The sequence below is a fragment of the Notothenia coriiceps genome, unplaced genomic scaffold, assembly GCF_000735185.1.
Source record: "Notothenia coriiceps isolate Sejong01 unplaced genomic scaffold, NC01 NC01_scaffold00037250, whole genome shotgun sequence".
NCBI classification, from domain to species: Eukaryota; Metazoa; Chordata; class Actinopteri; order Perciformes; family Nototheniidae; genus Notothenia; species Notothenia coriiceps.
In genome coordinates this window covers 5,829,086-5,856,065 of record NW_011369951.1, presented here as the reverse complement: position 1 = coordinate 5,856,065, position 26,980 = coordinate 5,829,086, and the positions used below count along the sequence as shown (strand labels likewise).

At 38.9% G+C, this 26,980-nt stretch overlaps 2 protein-coding genes across 3 annotated transcripts in view; one reads left to right on the top strand and one right to left on the bottom strand.

Annotated features, from left to right (window-relative positions):
- Positions 1-26,980, bottom strand: part of stxbp1a (syntaxin binding protein 1a) — a 682,465-nt gene that overhangs the window by 426,175 nt on the left and 229,310 nt on the right. The window lies entirely within an intron of this gene.
- Positions 23,043-26,980, top strand: part of cherp (calcium homeostasis endoplasmic reticulum protein) — a 103,957-nt gene continuing 100,019 nt past the window's right edge. The window contains exons 1-4 of one of the 2 annotated variants that reach the window (XM_010796090.1): positions 23,043-23,198; positions 24,100-24,273; positions 25,269-25,307; positions 25,884-26,050. In XM_010796090.1, the coding sequence (XP_010794392.1) occupies positions 23,174-23,198; positions 24,100-24,273; positions 25,269-25,307; positions 25,884-26,050 (405 nt within the window). In that variant the 5' untranslated portion in view covers positions 23,043-23,173. Of the gene's footprint in view, positions 23,199-24,099; positions 24,274-25,268; positions 25,356-25,883; positions 26,051-26,980 lie in introns of both variants that reach the window. The other variant, XM_010796089.1, reaches the window with a different exon arrangement.

Here is a 26,980-nt window from a genome sequence, read left to right as displayed (position 1 = left end):
GGCTCGGTTGACCTCTGGTTTTGAGCCTGGTCTTGGCACTATCAGCAACAGCTGTCAGCAGACCTTAACTCAGGCTTGGGGTGTAGCGATGGAGAAGTTCTGCTATATAAGTTGGAGCCCAGCCCATTTTAATGCTTGAAAACAAATTAAAAGGAGTTTAAATCAATTCGGAACCGAATTTAAAGCCAGTGCAATGAGGCCAGAATTGGGGATGATATGGTCACGTTTTGTGTCCAGTTAGAGACGCGCTGTGTTCTGGATAGCGGCAAGCGTCTGAATTTTACACCTGGTCCATCGCCCCACGTATAGAGCTTGCAGGTATATCCAGCTCGTGGTTACAAAGGCATTAATCACCCTTTCTAGGTCTATACAAGGGCCCGTTTTACATGAGAGGGTTCGGGTTGTATTCTGCCATAATACTTTTTCTTCGTATAGAAGACGATTCTTTGACCACGAGGGCGCGTAACGGAAACGCTTGGACGCCCCTCAACGATACGGGTCCCAAGGTGGGTAGCCTTGCGGACGAACGCTCTGGGGGGTGAAACGGCTTGTGTGTGCCCTATACGCCCATATCCGGTTCCTCGCCCGCCTCTCCCATCACCTTCCTGCTCACCCCCGTGTCACCCGCGTCTTTGCCGGTGTGTTTCGCAACAACAACAACCGAGTGTTTCGCGCCGGTCCCGGTATCTCGCAGGACAGTGCCGCGCAGGCCTCCAGGCTTAGATTTCAATCTATTGACATAAAGTGAGTGAAGTCTAATTGGACAGGAGAGAGAGAGATCAGAGATCAAGCTGCTGCTGCTGCTGCTGCTTGCTGACGGACGCGCACCCAGGAGAGAGGGAGGACAAGAGAGGCTCTGTGTATTATTATTATACTTTTTATAGAGTCGTTATTAATTTGTTTTAAGGCTCCAATAAATAACAAAGAAGACCTTTGCCTAGGGCTGGGCATATGGTCTCAAGCATGATATCGCGGGTATTTACTGAGCCCTTATACGCGATATACGATATATATCGCGCATATTCTTGAATGTCCTCTAAAAAGTTTTTATTAACCCCTTGATGTTTACAGTCACGCCAGTATTCATGATTCTAGTAGTCGCCTGCAACATATGCTGCATTAAAAAATCGACTAATAATGAAGAAAATTAACACATTTGTTGCAATAGTATTTATGCACTAACTACATTACTACTTGTACTACAACATTTCGAATCATCAGTCTTCCTAATTTTCCTCAATTGTTCATATTTGTTTATTAAATAATGATTATTGTGTCATTGTTCAAAAATGTTGCTATATTATGACGTGTATTATTATTATTAGTTAATCGGCTTTTCTGTCTTCCTCGATTATCATGAATTAGACATGTAGATGGCTTATGTATTAGATTAGATTAGAACCTTATTCTCTAACACTGCTGGGACATTTCCCTATAAGCCAATACCTTTTTTATTTCTACTCTTCCTTACTTGTCAGCAATAGGTCCATTGATGTACCAGAGCGACAGAGGGACCTTTTTTATATTGGCATCATATTGAGAGGTGCAGTGACGCGTCCTAAAACCGGGAAGTAAGCTGCTGGTTTCCCTCGACAAAAATCAATGGGATTTCCTCCATAGGGGTTTTGGAAAATAGCTTGGAAATAAGCGTCTGTGGTACAAACAAATCCTGTTTGATAATGCACGTTTTGCTTCAGCCGGATCAATATCCACATGTCTACCCTACTATTTATAATTGTTCGAATCATACAATCTAATCGATAGAGTAAAAGGGTTTTAGGACGCGTCACTGCCACTAGAAAACAACTCCATCGATCAAGCTGGCTGCAAAGGCTTCCTCTCCTTTTCTTCTCATGCTACCTGTCATCTCCTTTAACTCGTCCCGGTGACTTTTTTTTATTATTTGAAGATTGTTTTTGCCCGGCGCTCACGGGAAGGCGCGCTGGTCCGCCAGCAATTGCTTTTGCAATTGCTCCCGTTTGCCCTTGCACCCAACACACGACAACCGCCTCACGAACGCTATGTTCGTCGCCGCTCTCTCAAACGACCAATTTGACAACATGCTTGTCAAGTACTATGTTACCACTGGACAATTTATTTTTGCAGTCTCAGAAGCAATATTTTTAGTGACCCCGAGCGGGCAAGTGGAAAGTACGTTATGCTGGCCCGGGGTGTCTAAATAGTGCTTCCGAGCCAGCGGGCCATTTATAATGTCGAGCCCTGCTCTCTGTCACTGTGCATGTGTGTAATGTCTGTGTGCAAGTTAGACGGGGCCTGCGTGTGTGCCTGCGTGTGTGACTGTGTCTATGAGGGAGAAAGGAAAGCTCATTTTGGCCGCGGCGGGAAATTGATTTGACAACATAATACTCGATGTTCACGATGATTTCAACTTTACGAAAAATAATTCTAACGGAAACTCTGCCGCACGGTTCCCTCGTCCCTTGGAAGAGGCGGAGAGGTGGGTGTTTTTCATCTGCTGGTTGCTTACCGGGGAGATTCACAGCAGGAACACACGCTTGCCTCGGAGAGGGAGAAAAAGAGAAACAGCCAGAGCCCTGCCTCTCACCACCTCTGCTGCTAAATCCACCGCGGAGAATAAACACAAGGGCAACCATGCTTGGGAAGTCTTCTTCGCTGCTTTTGGTGTAATTTTGTGGCGGAAGTACAGCGCCACTTACAGGCCCGGCATATGTACTACAGCGTCTCCAGTAGGTCGAGCGGTCTCGTGTGAACGGACACGTTTATTGAGCTGATTGCGTGTGAACGGAAGATTTTTTTGATATCAAATTCGGTTCATTTTCGTTTCCGTTCCTGTGTAAATGGGGACTAAAAGATAAAAACGACTTGGTCTTAGCCAATAGTCTTATTTTAGAAAAAAAAAGCAGGTTTTGACTATGGTGCTGACCTGCTTATCAAATTTAAAAGTGCTATTGAAGGTCTCTCCAAGGTTCATGACAGAGGGGAGGATGTTTTTACTGAGAGAGCCCAGAATATCAACCTGAGAGGTTGGGGTCCAAAAAATATGACCTCTGTCTTGCTCTCGTTGAGGTTAAGGTGATAAAAGATATTAGAACAATATTACAATCCAGATGTTTGTTGCTGTAAGACTGATTTTGGCCACAAGAGGCTGAAAAGCGTTCATGTTTTCTTTCAGGTCAGCATTTATTTCCACATGTTCAACAGTTTATTTTTTCCCCCCAAACTAATATAGATTCTTCTGCTGAAACTTTGTTTTGTACCTGTTCTTAAGTCCTTAAAAAAAAAAGATTTAAAAAGTTTGAAATGTACTCCCAGAGCTTCCGTAGACCATGTATTTTAAAGTGTGCTGCTATAAATGTTGCAAGCAAATAAATGTTTTTTCTCCTTATATGAAACCAAAAGATTGCGTGTGTCGTATTGAGCATATGTTGTGATTTGGGATTTGAAGTTACTCAGAGGAAGGATGGCCAAATCCACAAACAGAAGATCCAAGCAATAAATCTGAATTATCAATTGATATGCATCATACAAATGTGAGGTGTGAATATCGGATGAACTCACTGTGAGTTCTCTATCATATGAATCATTACTGAAGCCAGCTCTATCCAAGGAGGATGATGCTGGAGCGGTCCCAGCCTGGTCTCTCTGTCTGGTCCGCAGGTAGAAAAACAGGAATGCGATCATTGTGCCGATCAGCAGCAGGGTCACGATGACTGACGCTGCGATGCCTCCTGCGTTGTCATACTTTGTTCGGGCTGCAGGGAACATGGAAAATATTTAGTTTCCTTTCTACTAAACGATATGGTTAGGACAATGGGAATTCAGACAGGGCAACAATGCTGGTTTAGCATTTTAAGCTAGGTGACAAATGCTGACAAAAAGACAAACTCCTTTAATGCTGAATGTTTTAAAAGACTATCTTTAAACCTCAGATACATACATACAAGTTTGCTAGATAGTTTTTAAAATAATAGTGAGGCAAATGGACAACACTTTTTTCTAAATCCCAACACTGTCAGGGAAATAGTTCAGTAACTCTTTGTAAAATTCATTATTTTCATTTTTTTTTTAAACGGATGATTCAAACAAGATTTTACATTTCATTAGTACCTTTACAGGTGCTGGTAGGCAGATATTTCTATTTCAGTCAAGCCAGGCTATCCGTTTTCCTATAATTCCAGTCTTAATGCTAAGCTAGGCTAACCTGCTACTAGCTGTAGCAGCTTCACTTCGTCAATCAATCTTCTCTACAAAGTACCTTACAAAATCCTCGTATTTTATTAAAACATTCAGCAACAATAACAAATGATCTGTGCACACGAGAAGTTAGCTGTTAGCAGCTAAAACACGCCAATTGTTGTTGTTCTTACTTACTTAGTGAATCTGTGACTTCTTTAGCGCAGTTGACTCCGACGGTGTACTCAATGTCATCCAGAGCTACAACTCCTGAAGTGCCTTTGATTCCTTCAAACACAATCTGTAAACAACAACATGTACACAATGACTCCATGACTGTCCAATGTAAGATATTTAACTATGTGCAGAAGTCCATGTACCTAAATAAGCTTATATACAGAGTTAGAAGCACTAAGTAGTCAATAGGTATATTTGGTGTTTCCTGGCAACTGAGAGTCTGACCTGGTATTCCTCTGCAGATGTTATGTTGATGTCAAAGCGTTTCCACGGTCCTCCATGATCGGTCATCACCAGCAGCTGATTGAGAGCACCTTCAGACAGCCTCCACACCTTCAGCTGGCATTCCGCTGCATACATATTTAAGAAGAGGAGAATATGCAAGTGTTACAAAATACCAAGGGAAATGCGTCACATCTAGGCACATCTATATTTTACAATGACACTGATTCTTACATGAGTGTTGTTTGTAGACCCAGAATTTTAGGCAGGTGCCCTTGGTCGGGGGCAGGTGAGGGCTCAGCAACTGAGCATTTTCATTGGCTGCAGTCCGGTTGCTGCTTGGGAGGAACAGGAAGTGGCCTGGCGAAAAAGTAATGGAACTTTTTTTAACACAAATTCACACTTAAAACTTGGATAGGCAGGTATTAGAAAACACAAAAAAACGTCAGCATCTGAAATTACAGCCCTCATCCTGCTGTTTTCCTGAGCCAGTCCTAACAGATGAGTGTGAGAATATGAGAACACTTCATACAGTAACCTGTAGGCCTATTTGTTAATTAAAAAAAATCTACATTATCGTGATACTGTTGGTGTTTTCTTTGCAAACTTAGATTTTCAGGCTGCATTTATGTACAATAGGAGTCAAGCCTTTAAGAGATGACTACAAGTTTAAGCCATCTGCCAGGCTAAACAGTTCAAAGCTACAGCAAAGCCAAGGCTATGGTTAGCAGAAGGCTAAACTATTTGAGAGATAACTTTTGTTGTTAATATACAAGTAGCAAAATATTCTTTACATCCTTGATTGTCAGACAAAATTCTTGATAAGTCTATCTTCTTCTTTTTTTTGCTCGCCTTTAAATTTAGGCCTTTATTGCCACTGCTGTGATAGCAACTTTTTTTATCAGGTTTTTCCACCGTTTAACAAGCTTCTACATTTGAAGCATTTAGCACATCATCCAAAGTCAGCGCACCTCTCTCAGTGCCCAGACTGTGGTCTGCAGGCGGGGTGGGGTAGTGGCTCTCCGCCTCCTGACTTGTCCGCTCCCAGTCCAGTTTGTCCACTTTGACATTCTGAGTGTTGCTCCAGCTACACATCCCCCTCTCCAGAGTGCATTTAGAACCTGATATATTTGTATAGAACAAGAAAAACAATTAGTAGAAGGCTCCTCTACTACTCACAGGGGCTCGCCAAAAATGTTGTTTAGTTTTCAAGTCTGTTGTGTATTTTCTTCATTTAGCTAGGGCTGCTACAAACCGTGATTTTCACATGGGTAATCTGAAAGGGAGATGTCGTCCACTGCAATGTGAGTTTTATCGCCTCCTGCTCCGACTGCCTCAAACTCCAGCTGCAGAGTATAAGTGAAAGATAATCTCATCATCTTGTTTCAACTGAAAAACACGACATCCTACATATACAGTACATATGGAATTTTGAAGGATTTCCAAATGGGAAAGTGAACGCAGTTTCTTTTACATTTAGTGTTTCAAGTCTATAATTGTAAATCTCTCTCACACATAAGTGGTAGAACACTTGACCCTAACCCTAATAAGGCCTATTTGGGTGTGGCAAAGTCAAAGGAGAATTGATCTGCTCATCACTGAAAGGGTTTTGCGTATCAATCTCTCTTGGTCCGTTGTGTTATTGTTCTCGATTTGAAATCAACAAAGCTCCCTTTATACAATGCAAAAAGATTTACTTGGTCCCGTTTCTCTACCAAAATGCTCTGCTGCGCCCAAATTATGCACCATTTAATTTGCAAGTGTGGAATTGAAACTGCTTAGGACGTGCTCTTGCGCTATTCACTTTAGAACATGCCCTAAAGATTGGTTAAATAGTGCCTGAGGACTTTTATAGTCTGGCTATATGTTCTGGGGTTTTTCTTTATAAAATAGTTATACAATAGTTCCAGCGGCCTTATACCTGCCAGTTCTCAAGGTCACTTGTGATGTTGCCGTTGCCATGGCGCCAGACATCTCCCTGGTCCAGATTGTCAGAGAAAATGCTGACCCTTTCTCCTTTCACCGGCTTCATGTACAATTTTAGAGAACCTGCAAAGTACATAAAGGTATATTGATATTAGTATTGTTTGTTGTATTTTTTGTGTCTGTTTTAGTGTGTGTTTGTAGGTGTCTTACCAGGATTCTTTCCTCCCATGTGATACCAGAAACTGACACACACAGTCTTGGCGTTTCCTTTTCGAACAGGTGATGTAAGGACTGTTGTTCCACTAGCAGGAAGGATGTTCACTCCGGTGTTAGCCATCATGTAGAAACCTGAGCAACCAACAAATTCATTTTTCACTCACTTAGTAAGTATTAAAATGTTAATTACACTAAATGTGATTCTTTAATTTTCTATCACCCAGTTCAGTCTCCAGAGTGTGGTCAGTCTTGGGTCCGCTCCCCGTGGTGCTGAGTCCCCTGCGGTACAGCCAGTGACCCGGACCAGAGCTGCTGTATCCACACCGCTGGCCTTCAAAGGAGCACTTCCTGGGCACGGTGCACAGTCCTTCAAGGAACGTAACATCGTCAATGGCAACTCGCCCGTCAAAACCGGAGCGAACCGCTTCAAACATCAGCTGTTGGGAGAGGGTAGAAAAGGAAAATGTTTAAATGTGGCATTGTACAGTATTAATCTGTGGCTCTACCCAAGCTTTCTTCCATTTGCCCCATTGAATGTGGGGTTTCTTTCGGGAGTCAGCTGTGAGGGTCTAAGGACAGAGGGTATGCTCTACACACTGAAAAGACCGCTGAGACAAAGTGATATTTATTTTTCATTGTAATAGTATCCTGGCAAAACCTCTTTTAAACATGAGATGAGCACATAAGAGAAAACTATTTAAAATATATAAAATGGACCACTAAAATGTGTTGTGTCTCTGTCCTCTGAGGGCTTCTGTATAAAGCTCTGTGAAGTTTCAATGGTTTTTCAAACACTGTTTTGTTATTTAAGTCTGACTGTACTTATTCCATACCCTGAAGTTTGTGAGTTGGTGGGGTACGGGGCAGTGTGCCTCGTGCCACTCGTTGCCATGAGCTGCACTGCGGGTCCACAGGATGTTTTCATAACCGTCGTTATCCAACAGCTTCACATTCAGAACACCTGGGGGGGTGAGGGTGGGACAGGAAGTGTGATAAGTAGGTAAGCAATGTTTCAACTCAAACCAAAACATGTGACAGTTACTCATAGAGAGGGTATTTTAACAGGCAGACGGTCCTTTTGTAAAATTAACTTTAGGTATTTTACCCCAAGGCTTAAAGCACCAGATGCTACAGTATCCATGTTTCACTTGAAACTGCTTTTCATTTGGGCCACTGCTCACCTGTGTTGGGCCCGTAGAGTTTGTAGAAGAAGGACAGGCAGTAATCTGATGGACCTTGTAACTGTGTGAATGAAACTAAGCGTCCGAACGCACCGCGCAGAGCAGGACTCCACATGTCCACGGTGAGGCTTGTGCCTGGAAAGAAAGATAGGAAGTGAAATAACATTCACTTCAATTTTATTTAGCAGATCCCTATATCAAAATCCACTTACAAAACACCTCTACATGACTACGGGAGAGATGACCGGTTCAGTATCTTGCACAAGGACACTTGACTATGGATAGAAGTAGTATTTATATTAAACATTTAGCATTTGGGTAGATAATGATCCCTCTTTATTGTTTAAATGTGCACTAACAGTGCCTGTAAATATTTATGTGTGCAATTTTCGCTTTATTTTCTGTCTTACAATTTATTCACAATCTGTAAACGTTAATGTTCAGTTTATAAAAATGATAGCGACTTATTTTATTACCAAGCTGTACTCATTTGATGTGACGTGTGCTTGTCTTTAGATATAATATGCATTTTTGATTCTGATAAATGGCAAATGAAAAGCTGACCTGTTACTTTGAAAAGTGTCAATGCTGCACAAATGTAATTATTTTTACATTAAATCATGATTACTATCTATTGAGTTAAAACTAGTTAAAACCTCGAGCTACATGAGGGTTCTTGACGATTGATTGTGGCATCTCAACCGTGTGGTTAAACCGTGGCCCGTGACATGACATTCCGGCCGAGGCTCCAAATAAACCGTCAGTGTTTGCCAAAAATATCCTCCAAAGTTATCATTGAGACAAAGTGTATGTGTGTGTTATACCCCATACTAAAACATACATTTTGAATCCCATATATAACGTTTAATTGTTTTGTTTTTAAATGAGCCTACCGATCCGGATGGTGTGGTCCATCCCATTCAGCAATGCCCAGTCAAAGTCGTCACTCTTGTCCTGGTACCATCCACACAGCCCATCTTCAAAGTTACACGACAATCCTGGCCAAAAAGACAAAAAGGTTAATCGAAGCTTTGAGATATTTCTCAGAAAAATATGAAAGTACAGCAAATAGTTTGCATCTACCTGTTTTAGAGTATGGGAAATAGTTAGCATTACAGCTAACAAAGCTAACGTTTTTCACTTTAATCTTGGACAATGCATCAAGTTTCAAAGCACGAGCTTCGAATGCCAGCTGGTGAACACAAAGAAAACAAAAGAGTTAGATAAAGGTAGAACAGTACATTTTTTAACCAGTTTCGCAATATACAACTGTTTTCAACCAGCTGAACGTGGAAATCCGACATATTTCGAGCTCTTTTTCCATCTGCCGCTACATTACTTTACACGCATGTCCTTTTAAAAAAAAAATGTACTTGTATTTTCTTCTAGCAGTGCAAAGAATGAGCATAAGACATTTTGGGGAAATTGACAATCTCGTGGGGGTTTCAAAGTTTGACTTCTTGTAGACGTTTTTGGCTTTGACTCATCAGCAAAGCAAAAACATCAAACACCTAATGTTTTCATAAACCTATTTGTTAACCTTAATGACTGAGCTCTTTTTATTTTTCAGATAAATGATACAGATCTCTGTCAAATCTCATCATCAATGCCAACATTAAATATGGGGAAATCAGCCATGAGGAGTCTGAGCTGACCTGGAAGCGATCTTTTCTAAATCCAACAGGCACATTGACGTGTTGCCACGCCCCCTCCTCGGCTCCTGTCTTCCCGCTGAACTCCCACAGCTTCGGCCGCATGCCCAGCAAGCTGTCAATCACCCTGACGGACAGCTCACCTGCAGCAGAAAGATGAAAACAAAAGAGTCACATTAAATTATATGAACCATGTGCAGAAATACTCTGTTGCAGTAGTACAAATTTGGCGTTCAAAATGTTGTAAAAGTACATTTGATCTAAAATTACATAAACTAAAACTACTCATTATGCAGAATGCCCATTTTTGGAATAATTTGCAATCATCATTTAGATTTTTCAGGCGGGACCGCTGGAGCTAACTTTATTGACTTTTTATACTGCATAATATTAGGTCATAATTCATTAACAGTATACATTTTTGCAATAATTACATAACCTGAAAAGTCGCTCATAACTCATGTTTTCAAATGAAGTGAGTAAAAAGTATTTGTTTCCAAATTCTAGTAAAGTAAAATTATAAAGTAGCATAAAATGGAAATACTCTAATAATCTAGTACTGTACAAGTACGGCCGTGTGTCCTAAAAAAGGTCAGATGTGAAACAAAGACATATCGAAGAACAAGATGATTAATTTACCAATCTGATCTGGGATCCCAGTTAGTGCAAAGTCAAAGCTCAGGCTGCAGGCAGGGCCGGAGGGGCCCAGGAGGGGGGTCCGTGTCTGGGCCTTGGTCAGCTGCTGGCCCGGGGCCTCGGCTACGTACAGGTTCTCCTCTATGAAACATAAAAGAAACCAATATTGTAAATGTTTTGTAATTTCTTGATTGCCAGTAAATCAATAGTTAGGGGTTGTTGGCTGTACCTTCGGATGTAGCATTTTCATAAAGCACCCAGCCTTGACTCCCTATGCTGGAGTCAGTCCAGCCCGAGCTGCCCTCCGTGTAAGAAAAGTCTCCTGCAGAAAGAGTCATGGAGACATCTTGATAAGAAATAGACAAGAATCAAACCACTTTATAACAATGACTGCCATTATTCAATTCAGTGCATGAGACAGGGGTCAGAAAGGTCTGCGCCAACCAGTTATTTGCTTAGTTTGCTTTTAATTACAAGTATACCAAATTTACAAAAACACTCATATTACAGGATTAAAAAACCAAACATGCAGATTAAGTCTAGGAATGGTCATTAACTTTTTTTAAAGGGAAGCTGAGTAAACAGAACAAATTGACGCACCACATTTGGCTTCATCCTCTGCTTTTGCACAGTCACTGTGGAAGTCACACATCTTGTCCGGTTCAGCACACGGATTCTTGGGAGGTTTAGGGGGTACTTCCAAGGAACTACTGCCTGTAAAGAAGGGCATGTGAGATGGCAGCTTATTATTCTTCACTGTTGATGTGGAAGTATTGAAGATACAAAAGACTATTAAATAATTACCAGTTGAGTTGCGGCATTCAGGAGATAACACAATGCTGTCGACACCGATCCCTCCATAAGCAAAGTCTCTGATGGCTGCCATTATTAGAATCTGCAATGATAAGAGTCAGATTCCCATACAAATATAACTCTGAATAGTTATCAGTTCTGGTCTGAAAAGAAAAAGTATAGTAGCTACCAGATTACATGTTAAACCTGTTATTAAAAATGTAAACTTGTTTTCTAATGTTCATAATGACCATATTTATCAATCAATTTTTCAGTATTCAAAAAACTACTTTTCACACAGTTGAATATTGTACAGAGTATCCTATGTATTTTTAGTAGGTTGTTCTTTTATAGTGTAATATAACTGACTCTGTTTATGTTATATTGTGTATTCTATAGATACTATAGATATACATTTATTTCTACTGTCGACATCTATTCACTGTTCATTTGTACTTTATTTGATTTTCAACTTATGTGCAATGCTGCTGTAACAAAACAGTTTCCCAATTTGTGATCAACAAAGTACATTGAATCTGAAATCCTTGTTTAAAGGTCCCCTATTTTACTGTTTTACATCAATATATTATGGGTCTCAGATATATACAAAACATGTCTCTGAAGTGTTTGGCTCCAAACACCAAACAGGTCATTGCAGCATCCCATAATCCCCTCTGTTTCAGCCCTGTTTCTAAAGTGCTGATTCTCTGTCTGTTACTTTAGATGAAAATAAGGAGCCCCTCCCCACGCCCCTCTGAGAGATATTTGGTTAAAAAGAACACAATGGTGCTCTAGGAGGAGATTCAGGTGATAAGGTGTGTGTGTGGGGGGGGGGGGTTACCTTGGTCTGTGATTGGCTAATGGTTACACAAGCCAAAAAATTGTGTAAAGTGGCCAAAATCTGATCAGCTCATTCTCAGACAGGTTTTTATATAAATGGATCAGGACAAAAAGTGAGCAAATCTTTTGTCCTGAATCTTTCAGAGTCTCTTTACACAGAGGGGACACATGTTTATGTATAAAATACATGAAAAAGTGGATTTTGCATAATAGGTGACCTTAAAGGCTATGGCTAGCATCGGTACTGTAGGTACAATCTCAGGTAAGGTACTCACTTGGAAGATGGAGTTTGTGACGATGTCCACCTCTGCCTTCACCCAAACATCGCCCAGAGCACCGCCCCTCTCCCACACCGGGGTGATCTGTCGCCCTGCCACCAGCACCGTCAGACCGCCAGACCTCGGCCCAAACTGGTGGGTGTACATCACCATCTGCAGCGGGCACATGCAGAAACATTATCAAACTAGGTTAAGAAATACCTCTAAATTATATAAACATCAAAAGTGAAGAAAGATATCACAGTTTGTTCTATTAAATCCCCTGTCATCTTCTTTTTTTTCAAATTGCAACAGTATTGGTAGTTGTTAAGTCTGAATATCAGCAAAAAATGTGACAAAAAATATATATAGAAAAGAAAAAAAAAATATATATATATATACAGTATGTTAATATTTTAGTTTTTGGGAGAAGGGGTGGGATTAAATAAGTTTGAACTTCTTCCCACCCCTTTTCGGATGTGTAATTAAGTTGATCATTTGTTTATGTAATTTAGAATCAGTAATATTTTTGTATATCAATTTGACACTGCTTAATGTTGTATTGTATAATAATTCTCATGTTAAATTTCATTATAATTATACTTTTTTTATATTATTGTTTTACACATTCGAAAAATAAATCAAATCACTATCAGTACATTTTTGTGAAAATGAAGCATTAGAGTACATTTAAAAACTCTTTTATTGAAGAAGGAATCAGCTTGAGACTCACCTTACAAGGATGTGAACTATTGGTAGGTTCTAGTCGGGGACTTTGAAAAGCGGCCCAGTCTTTTTTGAGACCCCCCTCAGGGACAGTGACATATAGGAAGTGACCTGCAATGATAATAAGGATATTCTAGTTTTAAAATGCTTTGTTTTGTTGTGTTTATGATCGTCAACCTATGTTATTTATATTTTTGTACCATCACAAGGTGGCACAACACAACATAAAGTGGGACAAAATTAGCTCTAATGAAGAGTGGGATTTAAATATGTAAAACGATAAATATGTGTGTTTTTGTATCAGAGTATAATACCTGTTGCACTGTTGTTGGAGTGATCCCGGCCTGGTCCTTGCAGAGGATCCGTGAGGGAGATGGTCTTCTGATTTGTTCGAACCCATAACAGGTTGGAGAATGACCTCAGGTCCCAATCACACTCACCATCCTCAAAGTCACAGATCCTGTACCCTTCTGGAGACACATTTATCACAACTCACATTAACTGTCTGGATACAACATTTACCGTGTAGATTGTATTGCGAAATGAGTCTCCTCATTACATTTAAGGAAAGTATTTGAGTCTTGAGAAGTGATTTCCATAAGGATAGTGTCAGGGGAATTTGATGTGTATTCCCATTATTATTGTCCTAGTCAGCAGTTTTTTATTTGGATTAGATCTTCAATATATTATGAAGAAGTCCTGTAAAATGTGTTTTGTATGGAAGCAAAGAACTGCCCTGCTTGCAATAATATTTCTAATGGCGATATACTGATTTAGATATCTTGAGATAACAAAGCTTGTTTTCTTGTCATAATTAGTTTAGTTATGTATATTTCTTTAGACAAGATTATTTATCACAAGAAAACCACTTTTATTTTCCCGAGATCACAGGATGATTACAGAATACTTCATTATTGCATCGCGTCTTAGGTCATCATTCAAAATCATAATTGAACAGTTAGTCAAGGCCTTAAAGTGTTATTGGTGATCGGTGCTCTGCTTCAGCTTTGAATCCGTAGCTACAGTTGTCAAAACACCATCAATGCATGCTGGCCTGGCACTCCTGAACTCAGATGTTCAATGAGAAATTATAGTTTGGTTTAAGGTGATAATGGGCTGATTATCTCCTTATCTCAAGATAAGGGCATAAAAAAATATATATTAGCAAGTAGAGCAAATCTTGTCTTCCATGCTGTAGATACCACAAAGTGTTGTTGAACTGCCTCTTAAATCTCTTGTTTTTACAGACTCTAATGTTTGTAGTTTGTCTGTTTGTACAGATTTCTTCATATTGTCTGTCCTCACCACAGTTCTTCTCATCAGTCCCGTCACCACAGTCGTCGCTGCCGTCACAGAGCTGCTGCCGCTCCACACAGCCCCCCCGCAAACACTTCAACTCAGGCTGACACCCAGGGAGTGGTGCTGATGACGTAATGAAAGAAAAAACAACATCAAAATAATCATTCAGTCATCAGGGCCCTGCAATTATATTTGAGCAACTTACTCATGTATTATAATTCATTCCAAACTTTTTTCACCGAAGGCCACATACAGAAACATATACGAAGAGCTGGGCCACTCACTAGAGGTATTTTGCCTCACAAGTTCTGTTATAAGTTGGAAAAGTCAATCCAATGTAGGTCAATTATTCTTGATACTTGAAAATGCNCAGCTGGGTCCGACTCACTAGTAGGTATTTTGTCTCGTACAAGTTACTGTTATAAAGTTTGGAAAAGTACAATACCTAATAGTAGGTCAATTATTACTTGATACTTGAAAATGCTGTAAGAAAAAAACAGCTCACAGCTCTCCAGAGGGTTTACTTTATTTTGTTAGCAACTCATTCCTTAAAACAGAAGCTTCAGATTGCTTATAAGAAGAGGAAATATGAAGGGTATATTTCAAGGTTGTTTCAAATTTGTTATTGGCCTTTTTTCTTATAAACTTAGAATTGTTAGAACATGATGTTTCAAATTTATTAGAAAATTGGGCTTATTAACACATGAATACTGTGTAACATATGTATTTAAGAAGTACAATATAAGACAAGCAGAAGTTTTTTAATTTGCTGAGTGAGGGCCGATTCAAAATGGTCCGCGGGCCGCATTTGGCCTCCCTGCCGTAGTTTGGACACCCCTGCTCTATAGTAAGGCATGTACTGCCCATGGTTAGATCATTTAGACTCACAGGGCAAAGCACAGTCTAGGAACTCCAGCTGGTCCACTGCCACATCTCCTCTGAGCCCCTCGGAGCGCTGTGAGTGAAGACGGATTTGGAAAGATGTGGGAATACGGCCCAGAAAGATGGTCGCCTCCCTCCAGCCATGCACACTGGTGGCCTCCGGACGCCACACTACGGCATCCTGGGAGTCCTGGTGAAGGACGGACGCCCACAAGGGAATAGAGCCCAGACCTGAGTGACCTATGGGTTACATATTTCATTAGTAAGACAGCTGCTAGGGAAATGAAATCTCAGTGTGCACAACAATGAATAAGTCTGATAAAAAATAATTGTGTAGACTGAGGTCAAGGGCGTAGAGTCAGTCGAATTAAGAGTTATTAGATACAATACAAGACATAAAGTAAAACCAAAATATGGAAGCCCTGAGAGTAAAAGTGGTCTGATCAAAATTGCACAGGTAAAAAAAACAAGTTTTGCCAAAAGAATCCTTCCTAGAGTTCCTAAATTGTCAAGTTATTGTTTTTGTCAGGATAAGTATTTATTGTTCTTATTATCATTTCGGCCACAAAACGGACCAAGAACATTCATTTTAGAAAACCTATCCTGGCAAAAACATGTCTTCACTTGTTTTGAGTTCATAACAATAAAGCCATAAAACCATTAAGATCAGACTTCATAAATTAATCAACGGTTTTTTTCCCCTTGCCTCTCATGGGCTTCCGCAGTTAAATGACAACAGAAGCACGTAAAATACATACAAACGCTGTGAGTAAAAGCAGTAAAATCAATAGGAAATCCCAGAATATATATTTTTTTAGATTAAAAAGTATAACCCGTTATTAATAGTTGTTACCTGAGTCCCACAGGAAGTATCTGAGCCGAAGGCGACATGTTTGCGAAGACTGATTCATCTGTGGAGAGATTAACACTGCAGGGCTGAGAGACTCTGTCGTCACCGCACTCACCCCCATAAACCAACCTGTGGGAATATGAAACGTACAGGGCACTGTTTTAATAATAATAATAATAATAATAATAATCAGACATTATACATTTCCCTCAGCTCTATTTTTATATGTTATTACCAAAAAGTGCTGGGAAGATATTGTTGTTAAATTCACAGGGCAGAGCGGGGTGTAAACTGTATACAATCAAATCCAACTTTATTTATATAGCACATTTAAAAACAACAGAGTTGACCAAAGACGTGCTGTACATCAATATATAAAAAAGCAGCATAAATACATTTAGACAAAAAGAAACTACGGTAATGTAAAAGCACGAGACAATAAAACCATACTTATAGCCACAGACTGAAAACCCTCATACATGATGTAAAAACACGACTAAATAGAAAACCCCAACTTAGAAAACACAGACTGATAGTCTTATCAAGTAGGTCTTTAAACGAGATTTAAAAACAGGCAAAGTGAGAGCAAGTCTGATCATATATACAACATGAGGTTAGTATTTAACTTTACCTGTAGCTGTCCCGGTGGTGTAGTCAGAGGACGGCCCGCTGACAGGCAGCTCCACCCCCCCTCTCTGACGTCTCTCCCAGCTGTACACTGATGGGTTCAAGGAATCGTCAGTCCATCCACAAATCCCCGCTTCCTCAAAGTCACACCCAAACGCTGTTCCACTGTAGCCTGGAGAGGTAGGTTTAAATGTTTTGTAATTGACAGAAGATGTTTGTAATTTATTTCAGCAATTCTCAGATTAAATAAGTGCATTAAATTCACATAAATGTAAATCAAAAATCACGAGATCAGGTGTTGGCCCCTGAAGATCTCGATAAGCAAAGAGGAGAATATGTTAAAATAAAGATTTGTGGATTGAGCTCAGAGCAGAATATATGTATTAGCTTACCACAGTCTTGTTCATCGCTGCAGCCTTCACAGTCGCACACAAAGTCACATTTCACCTCCGGAGTCACACATGGATCAGCCACAAAGCAATTCACTGTGTAATGACATAAAATACAAATAAAAGTAGGTTTTTTTCTGAATAGTGGTGTGTGAGAATAGATATATTAAAGTATACTGTTGTAATAACAGATGTTCTGGGAGGTGTGACTTTTTATGAGCACATCTAATTTGGAAAATACAGTCTTTACTCAACGTCCGCTTCTCTTTAAAGCTTTTGATCGTTTAACACAGTCTTCTATTTTTTTTTACTCCTGCAACCTTATGGACTTTAGGCCTAAAAACATATCTTTAAGTTCAAGGCTTATCTCCGTATTGAAACCTCAATAAAAAACATACCAATTGGCCAACATCACAAGCTCATCAAGATAGAGTGATAAGGTAAAAAGCTCCAGAGCAAGCCAGTTAGGGAGTGGAGATTTGTTCTGTGGACTTCTTTAGAAATCAACCATCAGAACCAACAGAATTTATGAGCATGAGAAAAGTACCGGTCATTTTATTTAGAAAATTAGAAAAATTGTGTTATTTAATATTGTAGTTATTTCATGTACATTACTTTGGTCAACTGAAGGTTGTTTTAAATGTGGTATAAATAAATAAAGATTAAAAGATTGAGATTGAGAAAATCTTGCGCAGGATTCAACCCCAAACTCCGTTATCAGGCCTCATAACTGTCAAAGCTTTATGGCGACAGGCTCAAAGGACAGAGAGAAAGTTCGCAGCAGCAAAATTACATCCGTCCATCCAAAGGTCTCTGATTAACACCCAAGGGTTCACATTTCATAATGAGGTCATTTCCAGTTGTCGAATACAGAGCTAAAAGCAGTGGCATGATAGCGGAGTTTGTGTTGACACTGATCAAATAAAAAAACTTTTTTTTAATGTACCGGTATTTATATTGTCTGATGTTTCGTTTTAATAAGAATACAAAGGTTATTTTTGAGAAGGTTATTTTTGAGAATTATTATAATTGTAATTATATATATATATATATATGTATAGTTAATGAATGATGTTGTTCTCAATTATTCTATAATCTAAGTCTTTATTAATTCTTTACTTGTTTTAATTAATTTAATATCATTCTGTTTTTGGTAATATATTAGTTTTTGTATTTTAAATAAAAACTGTGATTGGAGCTATATTTATTTTTGATATGGTTATACAGTATATTGATATGTATATATTGATATTTGTCAATTTATTGTAAGAATGCAAAGAAATTCTGAAGATTTATGAATTTTAACGTGGTAAAAATAGTCACTACAGCATATGAGGGGGTCAGCACTAAGGGGTGAGGATTTTTTCAAAAATGTTCTAAGGTCCTATAATATGTTTATAATACATGTTACTGCTAAAATACATACACTTACTCCTGTCAAAATTGTGCCATTGAAACCCAACTCATTTTTTTATCCCACGGCCATTATAGCATATAATTATGTTTTGTATCAGGCTTTACATTTAGGGTCCTGGAACCAAAATTATACTTTTGACTTCTTTATTTTTTTATATTTTACGATTATTGAATTATTTGCCTTATTAGGCAAATATATTTTTTCTTGTTTTGTTTACAATTTTTTTTGTGTATTTTATTTAGTCTTATCGAATAAAAACAACAGTGGCATTTTACAAAACAAACTGCATTTTTTTAGAGATTGAAATTCTGAAAACGAGTTTGGTACTAATAACCAGGACTGTATGTTTAAAAAGAGTAAAAAGGTGGTAAAATAATATTTATTAAACATTTTATTTAAGTCTTTGGATGTGGCATATATATTTGTGTATTGAGCATTAAAGTTCATTCTTGAAGAATTTTTGAAGAATAAGGTTCATTGGTTCCTAAATAACTAAGGTTGTTAACACTAGTTCTCATGTACACTATACTTCTCTCTCAAACCAAAAGCTAAGGTAGACCCAGCCACCAGCAGCTCCTTTAAGTCTACATGAAGTGTTACTTAAACTTAGTGTGAATTGTGCGAATGTGCTCTTACCAATCTGCAGAGTCAGCAGCAGAACGAGGGCTGAGCTCCTCCAGAGGAACATCTTCTTTTCCCTTCTCTTCACCGGACCAGTCTGTAGGTCTGAACGCAGCCAGGAGTCTTTGGGAGTTCACTCTGACCTCTTCTCGCATTCCAAGAGATAACACCTGAACTTTACATTCTCCCAGCATGCAACTGCAACCAAGCATTATAAAACAGTTTCCTCCAACCAGCAGAGTTCCACAGTATACACATCCGTATATTGCACAATAACTGAAGTAGACGCAGTTGTATTCTATATAAACACATTTACAGCTATATTATCCTTCTGTTCACCTTGATTACCTCCATTAAGAGATCACTGAGTTTGTCTCACAAGTGCGTTGCCTAATGGAACTTTTATAGGAGCCATTGTTTTCTTGCTATATCTAATTTTGTATAGGTTTTACCAGGAAAGTCATTGAAGTTCCTTTTTTTTTTAATTAACTATGTTATACAGGTGGATACAGTCGCATAAATTACCCACCTGCCATAAATTCACAGAAAAATAACTTGGAAAAATTATCCGTAAGTAGTTATATTCATCCCGCTTTCGTCTCATTAGTATGCATAAAAGGTGACAGGTCACACCTCCTCCCATTATGCAAATGAGCTAAGTCCCGCCTCCCCTTTGATCGAGGTGTGAGATCTCAAGTAGGTGTGATATCCCAAGTAGGTGTGAGATCCGTCGATAGGAGGGGGGTGATGTGTATTCACAAGTGTGAAAAGCCCCCACTGTTGCGCCTTATGGTGTATAATAAAAACATTAAAAAAATAAAAAATAAAAATTAAATAAATAAAAATGCTGTTTCAATCACATTAGTATGCATACAAACTGACAGGTGGGCCCACCCCCAAGTGTGTGTGTGTGTGTGTGTGAGCCTGGCCCTGCCCCCTCCTCCCCCCTTCCTGCCATCTTATCACTAGACAGAGGGGGGAGGGATTTTAAAAACACTTACCTTACACTTGTATTTGTTCTCTCTAAAACACAGTGTCTGTAAAGGTGGGGGAGACTGTCTCCCCCTCTTCCTGCCATCTCTCTCTTTCTGCTGATGTGTAATATATACAAAATAACATTTTATATACTTTCTCTCTTGTTAAAAGGTGATGAAGTTTGCAGCGTAAGCCAGCCATCAGTGTTCTAGTTTTAAGGTTTTTTATACCTCAAAGTGTGTCGAAAAGTATCTTGGCAAGAGAAAAAAGCCAAAATCCGCCAAGGCCAGGGGTCGGCAACCCGCGGCCCGCATGCGGCCCTTTAAGCCCTCTGCTCTGGCTCCCTTGAGTTTAGACAAAAATAAGAAGGAAATAAAATAAAAGTATTTGTAGGACTATTTATATTTTGTTGCATGGTTGAAAATGTTTCGTATNAGCTCCTGTTATGTACTGTGTGGCAATACTCAATTTGAAAAATACTTTGTTACAAGTTGAAGTCCTGCATTCAAAATATAAAACGTATAAAAGTATCGGCATCAAAATATACTTTAAAGTACCAAAAGTAAAAGTACTCCTTATCAGAAATCAGAAATCCTGTATTAGTCCCACGGCAGGGACATTTACATTGTTATAGTAAACTTATACTGTCTCCTGCTGGATATTATGACCAAATATATACAGTATGTCAGCATGTATTTAATCATTGTTTCATATTGTGTAGAAGCTAATTATCTAAACCCAAACTTAGTATCTAAAAGCTGTCAAATAAATGTAGTGGAGTAAAACTTATTATATTGGTTTCTAAAATGTAGTGAAGTACAAGTGTAAAGTGGCATAAACTGAGAATACTCAGCTAAAGTACAAGTATCTCAAAATTGTTCTTAAGTACAGTACTTGAGTAAATGTACTTTCTTACGATTCAGCTCTGGAACTACAGTACATTTTATGTCCTTGCCTATCTTTTCAAATGATTGTTTAAATAAAATCAAATTAAAACAAGATGGAATAAATCTTTATTAAGAAGAGCCAGGATTCTGTTTTTTTATGCTTTCAAAATTCCTACCAATTGACACCCAGTTCAATCTAAACAAAGGTCTTATTTCATGTATAAAGATTTTTAACAGCAGACAACAGAGTCTTAGGAAATAGCAGTTTATTAGAAACATTTTACACACACATGCTCACCACAGGGGGTCATCCTTCCCCTCTGCCTGTTCATTCAGATGACTGCATCTATACCAAAGGTTTGAGAAGGGACACGGCCCTGCCCTCGATGTTTCGAGCGCTCTGGCAATGCGCTGCTGGAGTTTAGCACTCAGAATTAGCATTGTAAATTAATTTGGGTGAACTGAAAAAAAATCCAAGCTTTTGTAATAAATCCCGGTTGTTTTCCACTTGTCACCTCATTGATTTGGTTTGGCCCTTAATCAAATTCCAGGTAGCGTTTATAGACCAAACCCTAGATGATGTTGTGTAGGCCTATAGCCTATATAAAAATGGTTTCTTAAATTAGAACCTCTTTTATTTTGTTATAGAGTTTGAACTTGCACGTGGACATGTTCCTAGACTAGCTCCTTCAAGCAGAGGATGTGTGACATCATTCTTCCTCGGCTTCACGTTTCCAGCTTTCATTTTTTTTTAAACAGGGAGAGAATCTGTATTGTGTTTGTTTATGGTTCTGTCCAAGTGAAACATTCCTCTTGGATGCATTAGTAAGGTCAATTTAAAAAAAAAATAAAGTTCCTGAGAACTGAAAGTGAAATTGTTCAAATATGTTTGAATGCATTCGCTGTTTCCTAATCCTACAGTGGTGTATGATTGACAGTCAGCTTAACTATTTTCCGTGAATGATCCATCTATGGAAAACCAAAATGTTTCCTTACGTCGATGGTGATTACTCAGATTTAATATCATGTTTATCAGTTCCTCTGTTATGCATGAACTAAGATTATTTTAATGATCTAGATTACTCATGTGCCAACAGGACAGGCAGCGTGTCATATGGAGTACAAGGGTACATCCTGTAGCACTTTGGCATTTTACAGTTTTTCTCGATTGCTAACACACTAAAATTATACATAAAGCACAATTATTTGAACTGACACTCAAAGAGCAAAACATTGGCTCAAATCTCCAAAAACGTTTTCAGCTTTTCACACAATTTGCAAATCAACATGGCACTTTCTGCAAACCACTGCACACGTTTCTCCACGTAAGACACAGGAATCTGACATAAAGTCACATGTTAGCAGGTTTAAAACACTGATATTCAAAAGGCCTCACACATGGACCAATGATCAAGAAACACGTTCCACCTAACCAAACACCTGATAGCATAATTGTTTGCTCATCAATCAAGATGTTAGCACTATAAAAACACCACAGGTGAGTACTTTCTTACAGCAACAATGGAAGCCAACATGGAAGCAAGAGCAAGAGGAAGAGGAAGAGCTGGGGTGAGAGTGAGAGGAGGAGGAAGAGCTGGGCTGAGAGTGAGAGGAAGAGGAAGAGGTGGGTGAGAGTGAGAGGAGGAGGAATGAGAGGTAGAGGTAGAGCTGGAGGGAGAGGACGTGGACAAAGAAGAATACTCTCTAATGAAATCCGGGCCACTTTGATTGACCATGTTATCAACCATGATTTGACGATGAGAGAGGTTGGACAGAGGGTTCAGCCTAATATTTCTTTACTCTAAGTTTTTATTTCTATCTACTGTATTTGACAGAAGCATAATTTTTGTTTTCCGATACAGAAACTACTGTAACTATGTGCTGAGATGCATGTTGCACAATGTTATTTTTGAATAAAATGGGATCTCTTCTTCAACAACTCATTTGTATTTCTTCATTTACTGTATTTCTGTATACTCNGGAGCTCCTGTTAGTTGGGGGCCTAGGGGGGAAAAAAGGACCGTTTGGTTTACGGTATGGACAACATCTGTGCCAAATTTGGCGAATTTGCGAGAATCTGAACCAAACGGTCCTTTTTTCCCCCCTAGGCCCCCAACTAACAGGAGCTCCGTTATATCCTTAGTTTAGTCTATTTTTTGCAATGCTTTCTTCTTCCACTAAACCCGGAGCGGCGCTGTAGGCAAATCAGACAGCAATGTTCCGAGGCGCTGTTTCTGTGTGTGCAATAATACTTCCGGTTTACGATACATGGGCAATGCCTGTCTTCTTTGTCGATTTTATAAACCATTAAGGGAAACATTACACAATTATACTGTTTTGGACTATCTATTAAGCTGCAGCGGGTTCGCTGTAAGTGAAGCCAAACATGGATATCCCCAATTCCCCCGAAGGTGAGCAGAAACGTAACGCTGCTATGTATGAACGTTAGCTAGCACACATGCTACCTGGAGCTACGCTACTGCTATTAAACACAACACATTTAGCATCTAGCAACGCACGTAACACCAGCAGCTAACGGTGTTGTTACACATTTTAATCTGTGGGTCTTTAGCATTGATGTGGTGTTTAACATGTAAATCATAAATCCGCTTAGATGAATATCAATTGTCAATATTTTGGTGAGAATAAGCATTGGTTAATGCTCTTATGATAGCTTACCTACACTTGACACAACTTTAGTATTCTTAAAGACTCATACAATCTGGATTAATACTATGTTGCTGCTGCATGCATTTTCCCAAATTACAACGTGTTTCCTAATACAAACATGATACATATTGCAGTCTTTAAGTGATACATTGCCTTGTTATTAAAAAAAAAGGAACAGAAAACCAAAAAATGGTCAATTTTAAGTACGTAGGTGTTGCTTTTTCTCAGTGCGGAAAAGTAATGCAAACTGTATCGGGTTATGAACACAGACAAGGACTTCATGAATCTACTGAATTGGAAACAGTCATATGTTTTTATTTTGCAGTGGATGGGATGGTTATTTCATTCAGATTTACATTGATGGCTTTGAGGATTCTGTAAACACCTTTTAAAACGGCTAACTGTTTGTAAAAAATAGTTGTTTTCATTCAAGGATTCCTGGATATGTATCTAATAAAAAGGCTTGTTTTATAACTGTAATATAATGATGACAAGGCACGTGCTGTCAGGATAAATGTTCATAACGTGTTAGTAAAGCACACGTTATGATAAGTTCTTCCTGTCTTTTGCTTAGCATTTTAAGACATTTCACCAACTGCCCCAGTTCTGACTCTTTACTTATTTTCTTTGTTTCTTTTGCAGATCAAGAACTGAAGAATGTAATAGACAAGCTGGCCCAGTTTGTCGCTCGTAATGGGCCAGAGTTTGAGAAGATGACAATGGAGAAACAGAAGGACAACCCCAAGTTCTCCTTCCTCTTTGGGGGAGACTACTTCAGCTACTACAAGTGCAAGCTTGCAATCGAGCATCAGCAGCGTATGTAGTTAATGGAAAAGTCCACAGTCACGTATCTGTCTGTATGATGTTGGAATGTTTAGTTCATTTAGTGTTCTAGATACTAAGTATTTTCAATTTTTATTGAGACCTTAATGTAAAGGATCAATGGAATTGAATTGAAATGTAACTTGTAATAGTTCAAATTTAAGGGATCAAGGAAAATGTATTGTCATTCTGCAAACAGGGTAGCACAGAAAATGCAATTATTTTTTTAAATAATTTATTCTATAGATTTTCTTTTACCAAGTTCCACCCAGATCAGTGCAAAAACAACATCCCCTTTGTATTTTACAATTACCACAGGTTTTTAAAGGGGCCCTATCATGCTTTTTGGGGGGCTTCACTTTCCTGTAGTGCAGTTGGTTTTTGTCTAAATGGTCGGCAAAGGCTTAAATCACAAAGTTCCCTCACACCACACACTATCCCCCCCGACTGAAACGACTCCGTTGTTTACTTCCCAAACATAGTGACATCACTATGTAACACTCACGCTTCCATTGGCTAGCACTCTAACACACTGTACGTGAGAGGGTGGAAAGAGGTGCTGCAGCACAGGCAGTAATAAAGCTTTGAACATTAAAGCATGTGAACATGTCAAAGTAAAGGCACACAATTTTACCAAACCACCTCTACCACCCGCAGCTGATGGTGATTCAACTTGGGACCAGCCTCTTCATATTTTGTCTGTTTTACATTTAAACTGAGGTGAAATGGGGGGGGAAAGCCACACACACCAGTTCTTGTCCTACATATACTTCGAAACACGCAACAATACTCCAAAGGAAGGGAAAACGCTCCCTTGGTCAAAGTCAGAAATCCACAGATTAATAATGAAGGTTAGATAACGTTGATGATGTACAGCTGATACACTGCCTGGTAATACTACAGCACGGTGTTGTGCAGGGTTGCATGGAGTTCTTCTGTCAGTAATGTAATAACACTGAAATGTATTAAAGTTTGCTTTCTCCACTTAGATCCCTCTACCCACGATGGGGAGGAATATACATCTGAAGGTATTTATTTGGAACCAGATGTGCCAGACAAATTCAGAGTTCTATTCGGAAAGTGACATTCTTATTTTTATTTTGCACATTTCTGCTGGACATGATCATATTGATGCTTGAAAGTTTATTAGGTTTGTTTTCCGTTTCCTTTATGTTCTTGATTCGTGTTTTCCTTTTTAATGTGTCAGATATGTTTCATTGATGGTGCTCATCAAAATGTGCTTCATCCTTCCTTTTGAAGCTGGTATGATAAGACAAACAGAAGTAGGCCTAGTGATCCAACATTTCTGTTCTTTGTTTACAAACCTTGGTGAATCTGATTTTCTTCAGGTTCTAACCATATTCTATATACACAAGCTGCTAACGTGTTTTCTTCTCAGCATTTTCTTTCTTCGTTTTAAATACTTGTTTTCTGTAAACAAACCAGCCAATCTTTGCCTGTTGTGGTTTTTTTTGACTCTTTCTCTGCAGGGCATCTCCATCTCTCCAGCAGCAACCCTTCCAGCCTCAACCCCAAAATCATAGAATTACCAACACCAAGACTTCACATTTTCATATTCCCTGCCTTTTTATTTATTATTGCAGAGATGTACCAAGGCTCCAAAGACGTGGTTGATATCCTTCCGCCACCAATGGCAATGATTGCCCCGCTTCCGAATCCTCCACCTGCTGCACCTTCAATGGAGGACCTAATCCAACAGAGCCAATGGAATCTGCAGCAGCAGGAGCAGCATATGCACACACTCAGACAGGTAACAGCAAGAAAGTCATTGATGGATAAGAAGCCAAATAAGCGATATTAACGTGGCAAGATAAATCATTAAAGTGAGTTATTTAGGTTACATCTTTCTGTCTGTTCTAAATGCCCCTAGTGGTGGAAGAAGTATTCCGCTATTTTACTTGAGTATACTTAATAATACTGCAGTGTAGAAATGCTCTGTTGCAAGTCAAAATGTGTCATTAAAATGTAACTTAATTATAATTACCAAAATGCTAGCATCAATACACTCAAATTACCAAAGCTAAAATAACTGATTTTGCAGAATGGCATTTTTTGGAATATACATATTATATAACATATTTATAATAAGTGATCCATTAATGTGTCAGTCATCTTAAAGAGACCCTTTTATGCTTGTGGGGGTTTTGCCTCCTGTTGCGTGTTGTATAGGTTTTTGTTAGGGATGTCCCGATCACCTTTTTTTGCTCCCGATCCGATTCCGATCATTTGATTTTGACAATTTGCCGATACCGATTTTTCCCGATCCGATCTTTATGCAATGCATTTAGAAAAAAAAAAAAAAAAAGCATTCAAGTTGTCCTTTAAGGTTATTTTTTTAATTTAAATTGGATATTCTATCCAACATGGATATAGCTTCTTTTTTTCACAGCAGCATTGGATCAAAACAAAATCAAGCTTGTCAGTACTCGTTAGCTTACTGCTACAATTAGACACTGCGCCCTGCCCACTCTGTTGCCAGATTTGAGAGAAATAAGCAACCAGGTCTATGAAAACAAGCCCCAAAGAAGCAACACATACATGATGTTGTGTAATTTGAAACCAAAACTAAGGCCTCAGGATGACTTTAAGACTTGAACATGGGCATTTTTGTTTTGTAACATTGAATACAAAAAAAATTGTTTTCCTCCCGATTCCGATCTTTTGAAAATCACGTGATCGG